Below are 15,448 nucleotides of genomic sequence, written 5' to 3' on the forward strand. Positions count from 1 at the left end.
GTTACATAATGCCATAAGCGATACGGAGTTGTCGCTAGGATATACTGTCACAGGAAATAAATGGGACGGGGTTCCAGTGTTAATTTGGCTTTTGCAAGACAGAAGACCACGACAGCTAGATAATACTTCCTAAAAGTAAGCAGATATTCCTCCAAATCCAATTGAAATTTATATTTTAACACATCTTTGTGCTGCTTTAGAGAGAAGAATTCTCCGTAGATACGCTAAAACCTGTTCTGAATGAGGGGTGCTGGTTCTGCAGCAGAATACAAAGAAGGGAAGCATTAAAATGGTTGGAGGCAACCTGTACTATGCAATATCAATTTACCATAGCTTTGGGCCAACCCAGGTTATGTCTCTATGAATGAAAATAACTCAGTGTCACTCATGCAATGATACTTTAACATTCATGTGCAGGCTTTTCATAGAAAGTACAATTACATCAAACTATGACTTTTTCCTTATCATAACCACATAGTTTTAATGTCTAAACCTAATCAAACGTTTTCATCAAACTATAGTTTTCTAGAAATAGTTTTCTCTCCCTTACCGATATAAGTTCCATCATTCGAGAAGGAATGAGTAGAGCTGCTGCTCCTCTACAACAAGAGGAGCCAACCAAGGCAGTTAAGAAGGTCTTCTGGACACGTCTGGGAAGGTGGTTCAGGTATGTGTGGCTGGGTGAAGGCCCACGGTAGACACAGGACATGCAGGAGAAATTTGATTTCTTGGATTGCCATAGGAATGCCCTGGTGTCTTCCCTGCAGTGATGGATGGATGGATGGATGGATGGATGGATGGATGGATGGATGGATGGATGGATGGATGGATGGATGGATGGATGGATGGATGGATGGATGGATGGATGGATGGATGGATGGATGGATGGATGGATGGATGGATGGATGGATGTACCTACACCAAATTCATCATTGTGTAACTAAAAACACAATTAAAGCTGCAGGCAGCGATGAACGGGCCCTCGCAGCCTTGTGCACGTTCAGGCGTGCTGCAGTGGAAGCTTGTATGACTTGCATGTACAGTAGATGTCTTCAGGCCTGGACAATTAGTGGATGACACCACCCACGACTTTGGCAGAATAATGGATAATGGCAGAAAGTAGGAACTATCAGATATCGACCAATCAGAAGAAGGGGCGGGGCTAATTCATGCCAATGAAGGTAAAGTACTCAAAACCGAGTCAGATGACACCACCCACGACTCTCTATGTGAAACCATTAAAAAGTTATGGCAGAAAATAGGGACTATCAAATATCGACCAATCAGAAGAAGGGACGGGGCTAATTTGCACCAATTATGTTTAAGGACTCAATACCGAGTCCGATGACACCACCCACGAGTCTTTACGTCAAACCATTCAAAAGTTATGGCAGAAAGTAGGAACTATCAAATATGGACCAATCAGATGAAGGGGGGGCGTGCTTTTTGGCGTCTATCGTTGCCACGGTAACGCTTTTGACTGAGAAAAGTAATGCGCGTTATCGCAGGATCGAGACGCACATTTTGATGTATAACACACCTGGGTGCACGTTACGGTTCGGGCGAAGAAGCGGCCGAAGAAATGGCATAAATTGCGCCAAAATTACACGATTAATTCAAAATGGCCGACTTCCTGTTCAGTTTCGGCCATGGCACCAAGATACTTTTTTTTAAGTTGTGACATGATACAGGTGTGTACCGATTTTCGTGCATGTACGTCAAACTGTATTGTGGGGCTTGAGGCAAGTTTTCTAGGGGGCGCTGTTGAGCCATTAGGCCACGCCCATTAATGCAAACCATTAAATATCAAACTTTTTGCCAGGCCTGGCTCGTGTGCCAAATTTGGTGACTTTTGGGGCACGTTTAGGGGGGCAAAAAGGCCCTCACTTCAAGTGTCACAAAAATAAAAACGAGAAAAAAATAAATAAATAAAATAAAAATCCCTACAGATACAATAGGGCCTTCGCACTGTAAGTGCTCGGGCCCTAATAATCCTTTTGTATTATTTGTGTTGCCAAAGTTGATAATGTCATTGTCCTCTGCAATTGTCTTATTTTGTGTAATATTATTTTTTTTTCCAAATATTTATAGCAGACAAAGATCAGATGTAGTTTGGCACACACAGAAGAGTTATTATAGGACTGGGGCAAGAACATACAAATGTACCATGTTTACAAGTAATCTACTCCTCTTCAAATGATTGGTCAATTATGTTATGTCTGTTTGCTTGCTGTTAGAGCCTTAAGATCAAAGAGTTGCTCTCCTTTTTCCCAAAGCTCAATACAACTCACACACACACGGTCATATTACAGAGGTTCATCTTATATAGTGATATCTGTGTAATTTACTCTGATTATCGTAAAAAAAGAGGGAAAAACAGCACACACATCTCGAACAGCCCTATATACTTTTCTCACCAAGAACTCCATTTAAAAATCCACTTAGTGTAAAAATCACAAATGGCCAGATAAAGGCATGTGGTCACAGGCCAAAAGTGGAAGGTGGTGAAACCAAATTAATATTCATTTCACTCATTCTGGCTCCCTGTGACTGAAAAAACTAATGTGTTAAGCAATTAACCTTCTGTCATAGACATGATGTGTGGGCAACTTAACAGGGGTGTTGTCTGCTCCTAATTAGTCTCCAAAGTCACATAGTCCAGCTAGGATTAAAAGTTATTTAAACATGAACTACCGCAGTGGCAGGAACGCAACCCTTTGAGAGATAGCTGACATCGGTGCATCGCTGGACCTCTTCCATGTGCAGCAGGTCCTAATTAAGATACAATTTATATTCACAATCAAACTCTGATGGTCTGCCAGTCATTAAGGATGTGAGCGAATGTTGATGTTAGCAGACTCTGTCATGACCCTTAAAGTAAAGTTCAGTCAAATTTAATATTTCATTATGATGTAGTCCAGTTGGCAGTATGCTGAAACTTATTTTTTTTATGAAGCCTGAGGTGTTTTATATTTCCAAGTAATAAATGTCAGAGAAAAGAGGTGATTAAAATGTATCCATCTGGTTCTTGGAGAAGTGAAGAGTTCAGAATGAAATAATCTTTAGCATTGTGTACTCAAGCATTTTAAATTTGAGTACTAACAAGTTTAGGGGGGGGGGGGGGGGGTCATCATATATGAAACAATTCATTTTATATCAGTCTTCATCAATATTCATGCAAACATAAATATTCAGCGTATTGTTTACAAGACAGTGGAGATGTTTTGTGTGTGTGTTGAGTACTTTCTACAGAAGTGGGAACGTCACACATCCTGTTATTGCATGTAGCCTAATTTTACTTTATTTATTCAATCTTTGTTGATTGATATAGTCTCTTATGGTTTTCTAGACAGACTTTGTATTCCTCGTGCAAGATACAAGCTTAATAAGGGATTGATTGATTGAAACTCAAACGTAAACTTAAATTCCAAGTCACCTCGCATGTGTTGGTTATTGCAGTGGTGGCACTGCTGGAGGCAGGAAGCTTCCAATAAAGTTAAATTTGACCTGAAAGCAGTAATAAAGCACAGTTCAAAACAAACACTGGTTTTAATGCATACTGATTTTGTTTAGAAAATGCCAGCCAGGCTTTCATTTCAAACAATACAAACTCAGTGCATCCAGTCGATTATCAATGCGGTATGGAGCTGCATATGTGAGGTATTTGCATAGTAGTTACTCTTCTGCAATATAAGCAAAGGCTGCACTGCTGCACACGACAGAGCCTGGGGGTTCTACGCGTTATCGTCGCTACTGTTGGAACTCTGCTTTCTGCAGAGCTCTCAAATGTTGAGGTCTGTTTGAGCCTCTCTCACAGTTTGGGGTTTATTGACACCAAGTGTCTCAATTACCACATCCTCTCAACATTAGGCATCTATCATACTATCAAGATCACTGTAACACACCGCACATCTCTGCTGTTGGTTTTGGAATTTCAGTGTTTTATTGATGCTTTGTTGTTTTAATCTTGGTTTGCTGGTGCATTTGCTTTTGGACTGCTTGAGCCTCGCTTTATTAGGGCCCGAGCACCTTCAGTGCGAAGGCCCTATTGTATCTGTAGGAAAAAAAATGTGTCTTTCTTTTTCTTTCTTTCTTTCTTCTGACGAAAGGAGGGCCTTTTTGCCCCCCTAAACGTGCCCAAAAAGTCACCAAATTTTGCATGCAAGGCAGGCCTGGCGATAAATTTGATATTTCATGGTTTGTATTAATGGGCGTGGCAAAATGGCTCAACAGCGCCCCCCGGAAAACTTTGTGCCTCAAGCCCCACAAACCGGTTTGACGTACATGCACGAAAATCGGTACACACCTGTATCATGTCGCAACTTAAAGAAAAGTCTCTTGGCGCCATGGCCAAAACCGAACAGGAAGTCGTCCATTTTGAATTAATTGTGTAATTTTGGCGCAATTTATGCCATTCTTTCGGCAATTAATACGGCCCGAACCGTAATGTGCACCCAGGTGTGTTATACATCAAAATGTGCGTCTTCATCTTGCGACTACGCGCATTACTTTTCTCTTTCAAAAGTGTTACCGTGGCGACGCTAGACGCCAAAAAGCGCGCCTCCCTTCATCTGATTGGTCCATATTTGATAGTTCTCCAAAAGTCACCAAATCTTGCATGCAAGCCAAGCCTGGCGAAAAATTTGATATTTCATGTTTTGCATTAATGGGCGTGGCCTAACGGCTCAACAGCGCCCCCTAGAATAATTTTCTCTGCCATAACTTTTGAAAGGTTTGACATAGAGAGTCGTGGGTGGTGTCATGGGACTCTGTAATGAGTCCTTGACCATAATTGGTGAAAATTAGCCCCGCCCCTTCTTCTGATTGGTTGTCCCGATTTTCTGCTATAACTTTTGAATGGTTTGACATAGAGAGTCGTGGGTGGTGTCATCAGATTCTGTATGGAGTCCTTGACCTTCATTGGCCTGAATTAGCCCCGCCCCTTCTTCTGATTGGTTGTCCATTTTTTCTGCTATATCTTTTGAATGGTTTGACATAGGAAGTCGTGGGTGGTGTCATTTCTGATATGCTTATGGGGGCGGTGGCCATGAGTGCGAGGGCCTGTTCATTGCTGCTTGAAGCTTTAATTTCATGTTTTATTTTTTAAATGAATGAATTAGCACTATATGAATTAAGTTGAGTTGAAATGAATTCAATTCAATTCCATCCAATCACTTTGGCAGTAAAGAAAACTTAAAAACAGCAATCTAGACCTGGATCTGTATAGAGTAAGATTTCCCTAAAAATTCATGAACATGTGATTGAAACTGAAAATAATTTTTACTTGTAAAAACTTGCTTTGCTTTAAATATCTTAAAGCAAGAATGAAATTCTAAATGAACACTGTAATAAATATTGCTTCAGGTTTGAATGAGCCTTACAGCCACTGAAGTATAACTACTGTAAAGTCACACTGATTTAGACATTTCAGAGCATCAGATATAGTCTATCTCTTAGCAATCATAAAGGTGTCAAATTTGTGGTAAAACTACAATTTAACATTTGAAGTTTTAGAATAGACTTCAAAGAATTTATACATACACAACACAAAAATGTCATCGTTAAACACAAGTGTACATTTTTTTTTACTTTCCAGCTCCATCACTTAACAGTGAGATCACAAAATCAATAACCTGAAAATGTGGCATTGAGATTTAAAAGTGCTCCACAGATTCCAGTGCAGTGATTCATACCTGGGTAATTCCAGTATTTGGCTTCCATTCGGTGTCAGATAGAGTCAACATGACTTCCTGATGACAGTATTTAACCAAACCATAGTGTGTGTCTCCAGGATTAAGTATTAGAAAAATCTCCCACCACTATAGTTATGTGAGAATGTAATTGATTCTTGCTTCCAGTTAGGTCATATTGTCTTTTACACTAGTAATAACACTGGGGTTTTTTTTGTTTTTTTTTTACTTCGTTTTAAACAAATCACAGGAATCTAATCTGGCTATTGTAGGTTACCAAAGATGTTGTAAGACCTGAGTATCTGAGGGTGTAGCCCACACATTTTCCTCAAACCCCAGGATCTGAACAGAAAATATATATTACAAACAGATCTACTCCCAATAATGCAATAAACTCTATGAAATATAAAAGTGATAATACATGTTTATGAAAAGAAAAAAACAACACAAAGCCGGCTATGGTTTGGTTTCTCTGCATTTCGTACCAGCAGCATTTGCTTCTCACCACATGGCAACATAGACTGTTGCAACTGGTAGGAGTGTCATTTCCACACCATGCTGCATGCACTGGGCTGATGAAAATACCAATCCTGTCAGTTATATTCATCTAAAAGGAAAAGTGTGAGGAGCTGCACAAATCAAGCAATGAGCTAAAAGACCAACCTTGTTGATGCATTGATCAATGAGCTTGATTTTTACCTGCCATTGTTTATGTTATGTTTATGTAATAATTGCTCGGGGGTCATGTTCTGGGTTTCTGGAAAGCACCTAGAAACAACTTCTGCTGTAATAGATGCTATATCAATAAAATTGAATTTAACCTAATTTAATTGAAAATTGATTGGATTCATTGTAACATGTGATGCATTACTATTCATTTATTGCTTTTTTATATTCTTCTATTTTTCTTAGAGGGTACCGGTAAGTCAAATCAAAAATGTCTTGAATGAAAATATGCTTTTACAGGGAAGAAAACTTTTAGTCAGCTCTAATCCTTCTGGGTTTTTTGGAATTTAGATGATGGGTCGCGTGTTTACAGTCTGTAGGTTTGTGCCCATCCTCTGTGACCGAACTGCTCCATGAGCTGAACACCCGGGGTATTTTGGCCATCGCAGGTATCGGTGTGTGTCATATTTCCATTTCAGACCATCCACAGTGGAGCACATCGACATCTGCTAAAATCTATCCCTTCTTATGTCCAAAGCTGGCTGAAATCCAGTCAACCAATACAAACCTGCCCACAGGAGCCCTTTTACCTGTCCACCCCAGTGCTCACAGCCTGTACATTTGGAAAATTCTCATGAAATTTTCATCTGACTTGGGGGACTATTGTCAGTTTTGGCGCTCATTGAAAACCAGGCAGCTCCAGAACAAGATGCACTCTGCAATGTTCTTTGTGTGGGTTATTTTCCATTTTTTTAGCCTGAAGAAAATTTTGTTTTTTTGTATTTCATCTTTTATTTCTTCATCTCCTTTGAGTTAAAACAGTGTCATGAAGCATACTGATTTCACCGGATGATTAATAATGTACAGTTTATTGTTTTTTTTTCCCAATAAACTCAACCAAGCAATGGCAACTATAGCACAGAGTATACATATATACATATATATGTACAAATATATGTATATACAGTCTATAATATTAATCATTTGTTCATGATACCGTGACTTGAATTCATCACTTTTACTGAGAGCAGTTATCACTGTTGACACAGACGGATTAAGAGGCCGTGCCCGAGAGAAGCTTCAGATCCAAACACTGAGACAATACACACACAGTTCAAGTAGGCACAAACATTTCTCTAAATTAAACAATTCAATTATAATAAACCAGGTGCCTTTTGAAGTTATTATATCAACAAACTTACCCAGAAAAATGATTGTCTGCTTCCTTGCTGTCTTGATTGTTGAACTCTCATGTTTGGATGGCTCCAGAGTTTCATTCACTCCTTTATGTATAGACCCCATGGGTTTCCTCAGGACCAGGATCATCGCCCGGCACATGAGGCCCACGCAGATCAGGACAATCATGTAAACGATGAAAGCCAAGAAAATACTGACCCTGTACATCACCCAGTACTCCCTCAGGTTGGTGCAGAAAGTCAGATTCTGGACAGGTGTGTCTGAGCGATGTGGGATGTATCCTTGTGTTCCCGTGGCAACCAGCAGAGGCAAGGCCACGAGCACAGACACCAGCCAGGCCAAGGTGATGAGGACAGAGGTACGTTTTCCACCCAAGCTTTTGTAGCGGAAAGGGTGGCAGATGGCAATGTACCGCTCAAAGCTAAGCGTGGCTACATTAAGGATGGTGGCATAACTGCAAGCTTCGAACAAAAAGTTGTAAATCTTGCAAGACGCATCACCCGACACAGATACGAAGGGGAACCAGATGGCGCTGTAGAGCTCCACCGGCATGCCTATGAGGAGCACCAAGAGATCAGAGCATGCCAGGCTAACCATGTGGCTGGTCACACTCTTCTGCAGGTAGCCATTACACCTCAACACTTGGGTCGCCCTGATAGTGACCGAATTACCCACAATACCCGTCACCAGGATGAGGCTGTACAGTATTGTCAGGGATATTTTGATTGGGTAGTTTGGTTCAAGTTCATGCCAGTCTTTGTCTTGTTCTCTCTCATTTTCCTCATTCATGGTTACAAAAGTGGTGAGCCGAGATTTTTCCAGGTATTGATTAGCTTATCAGTTCAGCAGGGCACAGTCCCTGTGATTTCAGCCGAGATCCAAAGAAGACGTTTTTCCGAGAGATCAGCTTGTGCCGAAGACTTTTCTTCACAGGAGATTATCCCTGCGGGTCCCAGGAAAGGTTTCCCCAGTGAGTGGAACACAGATCAGCAACAATGCTCACTATCAATTAAAAATGCTGGAACTCTTCTCCACCTTCTAAAATGTTCCTCACATTTACTTTCTCAACCAATTTACAAGTACAGAGCTTGGGTCCAAGTCTGGTCCGTCTCCCACCAGTCCGATTAAATGAGTGATATTCCCCGAGTCTTTGTAAGTCCTTGTGTGGATTCTGCTGGTTTCCCCTCAGTCTAAACACTGTTAGCCAACATTTGACTCACAGAAATTTCCTCCTCCCTCCTACGAGGGTTGGGCAGTTAAACATTAAACACCACCACAGGCAGTAGGGCCTGGTTTCTTATCAGGACTAATGAGCCTTCTGTTTGCATGCCCATTTTACTTTAAGCCTTAGCAGGGATTACAAACATGCTAAAAAAGCAACTTTTAAACTATTCAAAATATATGAATGAGATATACTGTACTTACAAGTAGTTTTGTTTGGAGGTTGTGTTAAAGATAAAAAATGAAAAACAAGGAGATACTGAAACCTAAATGTGCTATAAGGAGATTTTTTTTTACTACTTTGTTGTGCTAATTATAACAGAAAGAACAAATCCCTTTGCATCATTTTGTTTTAATACTGAAAGAAAATGTACTTAAATCAATGTAAATACACTGTTACAGCTCTTATACACTTCAGAATCTACAGTCATAAAAGATCAGAGAGGCTAAAACAGTATCATCAGCAAGTTCTGGTGGTAAACAATCAATAAGCAAAACAAGAAAATGAACTCTCTTGAGTGGTAGCTTTTATCGGTGCCAAAATACTGTGAAAAAAGTGATGAAAGAGGAGAATGTGGTATTGGTCGTGGTCAGGGGGCGGATCCAAGTTGAATTAAAGCTGCAAGCAGCGATGAACGGGCCCTCGCACCCTTGTGCATGTTCAGGCGTGCTGCAGTGGAAGCGCTTGTATGACTTGCATGTAGATTCTTCAGGCCTGGACATTTAGCGGATGACACCACCCACGACTCTTTATAACAAACCATTCAAAAGTTATGGCAGAAAGTAGGAACTATCAGATATCGACCAATCAGATGAAGGGGCGGGGCTAATATGCAGCAATTATGTCCAAGGACTCAAAACCGAGTCCGATGACACCACCCACGAGTCTTTATGTCAAACCATTCAAAAGTTATGGCAGAAAATAGGATCTATCAAATATTGACCAATCAGAGAAAGGGGCGGGGCTAATTCAGGCCAATGAAGGTCAAGGACTCAAAACCGAGTCCGATGACACCACCCACGAGTCTTTATATCAACCCTTTCAAAACTTATGGCAGAGAATAGCGACTATCAAATATCGACCAATCAGAAGAAGGGGCAGGGCTAATATGCACCAATTATGTTCAAGGACTCAAAACCGAGTCCGATGACACCACCCACAACTCTTTATATCAAACCATTCAAAAGTTATGGCAGAAAGTAGGAACTATCAAATATGGACCAATCAGATGAAGGGGGGGCGCGCTTTTTGGCGTCTATCGTTGCCACTGTAACGCTTTTGACTGAGAGTAATGCTTGTCGTCGCAGGATCGAGACGCACATTTTGATGTATAACACACCTGGGTGCACGTTAGGGTTCGGGCCGTATTAACTGCCGAAGGAATGGCATACATTTCGCCAAAATTACACGATTAATTCAAAATGGCCGACTTCCTAGTCGGTTTTGGCCATGGTGCCAAGAGACTTTTCTTTAAGTTGCAACATGATACAGGTGTGTAGCGATTTTCGTGCATGTACGTCAAACCGTATTGTGGGGCTTGAGGCACAAAGTTTTCTAGGGGGCGCTGTTGAGCCATTAGACCACGCCCATTAATGCAAACCATTAAATATAAAATTTTTCGCCAGGCCTGGCTTGGGTGCAAAATTTGGTGACTTTTGGGGCACGTTTAGGGAGGCAAAGGCCCTCATTTTGTCGGAAAAAGAAAAATAAAGAAAAAGAAAAATTCCTACAGATACAATAGGGCCTTCGCACTGTAAGTGCTCGGGCCCTAATTAATTGACACTAAAGTTATGCTGTACTTTATTGGCTAGAAAGGAGAATGAGTTGTAGGATTTCTGGTATTGTCAGAAAATTATTACGAGCAATCTCTGTTCACATGTCCTTTGAGAAAGCTGTCATTGAACATTAGACCAGCAATTTTGACTTACAACAAACTCCATGATTCTTTCACTGCAGTCATCATCCGTCTGCAACAGCCCAAAATTGTGCAGCATTTACCAAGCGTACTGGGCAATACCAGGGTGCCGTTGAGTCTTTGGTGCTATATTGTGAGTCATTCACAGACTACCTGTTTTTCAAAATCATTGACAAGATATTCAGACTGCAAAAAATGAAAATACAAACTCTGTGCAGCTGTATTTTTTCTTCCCTACTGGACTGGGAGCAGACTGAACAGAGCACCGTTTCAATTTTACATTTTGAAATGGTAAAACATGAAGGTACTGAATAAAGTTTGTTGATCCAAGCTACAAGATGCATTGTATCAGTCTTTTTTTCTGTGTTTCATTTAGTTTATATATTCATTACCCTATTTAAACCCCCAATTTTACAGACCTTTCGACATGGATGAAATGTGCAACAGGAAGAAAAAAGATGGATATTAGTTTACTTTTTGATGATAAAAGAACAGGGACGGGGAAGTTTCCACCAACAGGAACTTGGCTGAAGTACAGGAAGTAAACCAGACATCGTTGCGTGGGTGGATAGAGATAAACAGTGATTAATATTAACTAATTTAAACATTAAGAGCTCTATCCTAAAAGTATAAAAAAACATTTCTCCCTGAACTTGCCAGGAGGTTGTTAATAAGAAATCAGAGGTAAGATACGGAGAACACACTTGAACCTGATTGAATAAAAGCCTTCTGATGAAGTACTGTCAAACACTATGAACTAGGAATTTTGATCACCATGCTCAATGTGGCATCATCAAGTTGATTGTTCATTAAAATACTGCAGAATCTTCATTTATTGTTTAAATCATCTGCTAATGCATGCATGCATCCTTTTTTCAACTGAGTCATGAGGTTCTTGTGTTCAAGAGACAGAAATGACAAATAAAAGTTTAACTGATGTCTTACAGTTCACCTTCTACCCGCAGTCCTGACTTAATAATGGCCAAGCAAGTTTTAAAGGCAACTAAAAATCTAAGCATGAACCACAAATCTTCAGAAAGAAATATAGTTGTAAGTTGCAATATAGTTGTAAGAAACATAATGTTTCATTTTCCTTTTTGGATCAACTTAGAGGAACCTTAATCTCCACTTTTATAAAAGCTTTTAAAGCTTTTATTAGCTTCATGTCTTGCTTTATTTTGAAATGATCCCCTTCTGTGTTGCTGTGTTGGGACAATCCACATGTTCATTCACATCCTGTGTACAGCTTGTCACATTAAAGACAGGTTAGTGGAAGAACAAACAGCTGGTGATGCATTTTAAACTCTTCCTGAATTCAGTGTAGCTACAGATATGTGCCAGCATTCATAAATGATTTCTGTTGCTGCATCTGCAGTGTACTTGTCACCAAAGACAACATTTGTGCCGTGAATAATTGACATACCCCGCAACAGCACTGAAACAAAACTTTCTAACAGAAATTTGTGTGAAAGTAATTTTATTTACAGCATAGTTTTACTTTGGGATTATTGTTTTGATCCAACACCTGATTTCAGCCGAAGTTGAGCCGTCAGAGTTACGGCCTCACGTGAACATCATCCCCATCCCTCCACCACCGTGCTTAAAGGTTTATATGACATGTTAAAGCTGATACACTGTTTCTTTATAAAAACAAGGGGCTCTGCATTATGGAAAAACACCTCCACTTTGGTCTTGTCTGCCAAAGGACAGTGTTCCAGATGCTCCAGCTGTGCTCACATTTTCCTTCAGTAGGAGAAGAGGATTTCTCCTGGCAACTCCGTCAAGCAGGCTAGCTAAACTTGTTTTTTTCTACTTGTGCTGCCATGAACTTTAACATTCAATGTGCTAACCGGGGTCTGAGATTCTGAGATTTAGTTCTTGGTTTGTTTGTTGTTGGGTTTTTTTAATAATATGAATATTGCATGCTTTGGTCTTGGAGTGAACTTGCTGGAATGTCCACTCCTGTTAACACTACCAAATATCTTGCACTTGTGAGTAATCTTTCTCACAGTAGCGTGATTAACGCCATATTATTCAAAATTAGTCCTCTAACCATTATCTGACTGATGAGTTGCTACAATAGATGAACTTCCAGTGCACTTGTAGATAGGTTAAGCCTCTGTGTGTGCGTGTGTGTGTGTGTGTGGATGGGGGGGTCATTGAACTGTGTTTTTCAAATGAGTGTCATTCTCGTGAGATGCGTCCCGTGAGACTTCTCTTCATGAGTGTAACTCTCCTAGGATCTCTTTCTGCAAGGCTTCTCTTGTAGAAAGAGAAGAAGACAGCCAGCCTTTGAAGGAGATGGACCGAAATATCTTTAGTTTTAAAGTTATTGTGACTGCTGCTACCACGGTTGCAAAATAAGCCCCAATCCCAATACACCCTCTACTTTTCTTCACTAGCCCTACTTTCTACCACTAGCCCTCCCTCACTACCACTACCCCTAAAAAAGAAGGGACAGATTTTAGGGCACTTGAAATCTTCCCAGGGCCCTGTCCCAATACTCCCCCTACTCCTACTTTCAGCACCACCCCTAAAATCAGGAAGCAGAGAGCCAAAAGCTGTTTTAATTTCAGCTGTAGCGCTGTTAATATGCCACTTTATTAAGTTTTAATATTTTTTCAGCCGTAAAAGTAACCGTTAAGATCCCCAACCTGGGCTCAGTTTGTCCAAATAACGCCTGTTAAGAAATCTGACCCGACGTTTTCGGAGATGAGAAGAGCCGCCGGCTCGGAGCAGCAGCAGCCGGAGTACAGACGTGATCGCCCTGCGCCGTCGTCCCAGGGGAGAAACCTGCAGCTCCGTTGAGAATTACCGCTGGCTGGTTTAATAGATGAAATCTAACAGTTGTAGCTACGCCTGTTAAGAAATGTGCTCCTAAAATTTCAAGATTTCTGCCTGCCGGCTCCGGAGCTGATTTATGGGTCCGCGTTAAATCAACGCAGAGCCTACGGCGTAGGTTACGTAACCTATGTCTGCCATGTTTTTTTTTTTATTCAGTCCGCAAATGACGACGAAAAGCATTCTGGGATATTTTTCTGGCCCTAGATCAACTAGTGAGCATCGGAAATCCCTCGATCTGTAGGGACAGATTCATATCATAGCCACTACACTAGTTTTCTTCACTACCCCTAGGTGAAACGAGGAATTGGGACACCACTACCCTCAAAATTTAGGGGTAGGGCTGAAAACTAGGGGTAGGGGGAGTATTGGGACAGGGCCTAAGTCAGAGGATGAACGATCATTTAACTGATCATATGGTTTGGTCTGGTGACCAACTACGTCACATCCAGTGATTTTGGCGAAGTGAAAATGCGCCTAACTGGACTATCGACACATATGAAAAACCACCTCGTTAGTGTAAAAAGTTTTTTTGCGACTTTTGACAGTTTTTTCGAATTCTAGGTGTTCCAATTAAAGTTTTTTCTTTGTTGATGATATTTAGGTTTTAGTGGTGATGGAAACTCATTAAGGTGCTTCTGTAAGATTATTAATGATGTCTTTCCTCGTTGGCATTGTGTTAACACATACTTGAACACTCCAAACAGGAAAACTACAAAAATGTCCACTTTAGTAGAGATGGTCCCATTTGCTGATGATACATTAGTCAAATATTTTTCAGTACACAAAGAAACTTTGTAATAGGTCATGTAGTCTCTTTCATTTGAATTATTTATATAATTGTTAGACCAGGCAAAGAGAAGAGCATTTTTATTTTTGTTTGTTTTGGGTGCTAAAAAAATAATGCTTTCTTTTTTTAATATGACTTTTTAGTACAACTGCTTAATTTTGAGTGACATATTTGGCCTTTTTTCCTTTAGTTGAGGTTAGTGCGTTGCATCTAAATGAAGAACCATTGGCACAATTTAAAACAGCTCATGCACTCATCCTTTTCAATTCTGCCCAAATAGAACAATGAGAGGAGGATCATGATGGAGAAGGCAAGTGGCTCAAAGGTGCATTGACATTTTTCTTTAAACAATGCGTCCATCATGCATGCACACACATCACTCTTCTTTGCTAGTTAAATAGTTTGTATATACGGCTTTATTTCCTTTATGGGCCTGTTTAAAGTTGCACCAGGGTTAATTTTCAGTCTCTTACTATTCAGAGCTCAAACATATTTCAACCTTTCTAGTTACTTTAACGTAACACTTTGCAGGGAACTTATGACTGTAATCAAATCAGTCTTTCATAAATGTTGTTCAATGAATCCTGTGCTAAAGGAGATAAGGAAAATCCATCTACTAAAGACTTTTGACAGATTTTCCTTGAGGACTTCTGCGTATTTGGCTGCATTAACTTTCCCACACTTTAGTCTCTGGTCCTGCTGCATAATAGAACCAATCCAATACCAGTGCTTCTTTACAGACATGTTTTGTTTGTTTGTTTGTCTAATAACTGTTTAAATTATATTCAATACTAACCTTTTATGAATGTCTTTATTCTTATCACCATCATAGTTTACCCGTAGTCTCCTTTGGCTTAACCTTTTACTATTTGGTGACTTCAGTAGATGTGCATACACTGTAAAATACTGACAAAACTTACTAAAGCAAAAAGATCTAGTAATATACTTTGATCAAACTTATTTTTTTTGCGTGTCCTATAAAGGGTTAATAAACTTATCCTCTTTCACATGATGGCTACTGGAAAGCTCGATAAGCTAGCTTGTGTTATAATTATCTACATTCGTGCCAACTCTGCAAACAGCAGCCTTGCTAAATGAGGAGTTTTACTGGTTTTTCCAAGAAAATA

The 15,448-nt window shown here is 40.1% G+C and overlaps 1 protein-coding gene across 1 annotated transcript in view; it reads right to left on the reverse strand.

Annotated features, from left to right (window-relative positions):
* gpr39 (G protein-coupled receptor 39) overlaps positions 1 to 8,742 on the reverse strand; it is a 49,150-nt gene extending 40,408 nt beyond the window's left edge. Inside the window, exon 1 of the mRNA XM_061723830.1 lies at positions 7,559 to 8,742. Within this exon, the coding sequence (XP_061579814.1) occupies positions 7,559 to 8,342 (784 nt within the window). The 5' untranslated portion in view covers positions 8,343 to 8,742. The remainder of the gene's footprint in view (positions 1 to 7,558) is intronic.
* Between the last annotated feature and the right edge of the window lie 6,706 nt (positions 8,743 to 15,448).

This window comes from Cololabis saira, chromosome 6 (genome assembly GCF_033807715.1).
Source record: "Cololabis saira isolate AMF1-May2022 chromosome 6, fColSai1.1, whole genome shotgun sequence".
Taxonomy (NCBI): Eukaryota; Metazoa; Chordata; class Actinopteri; order Beloniformes; family Belonidae; genus Cololabis; species Cololabis saira.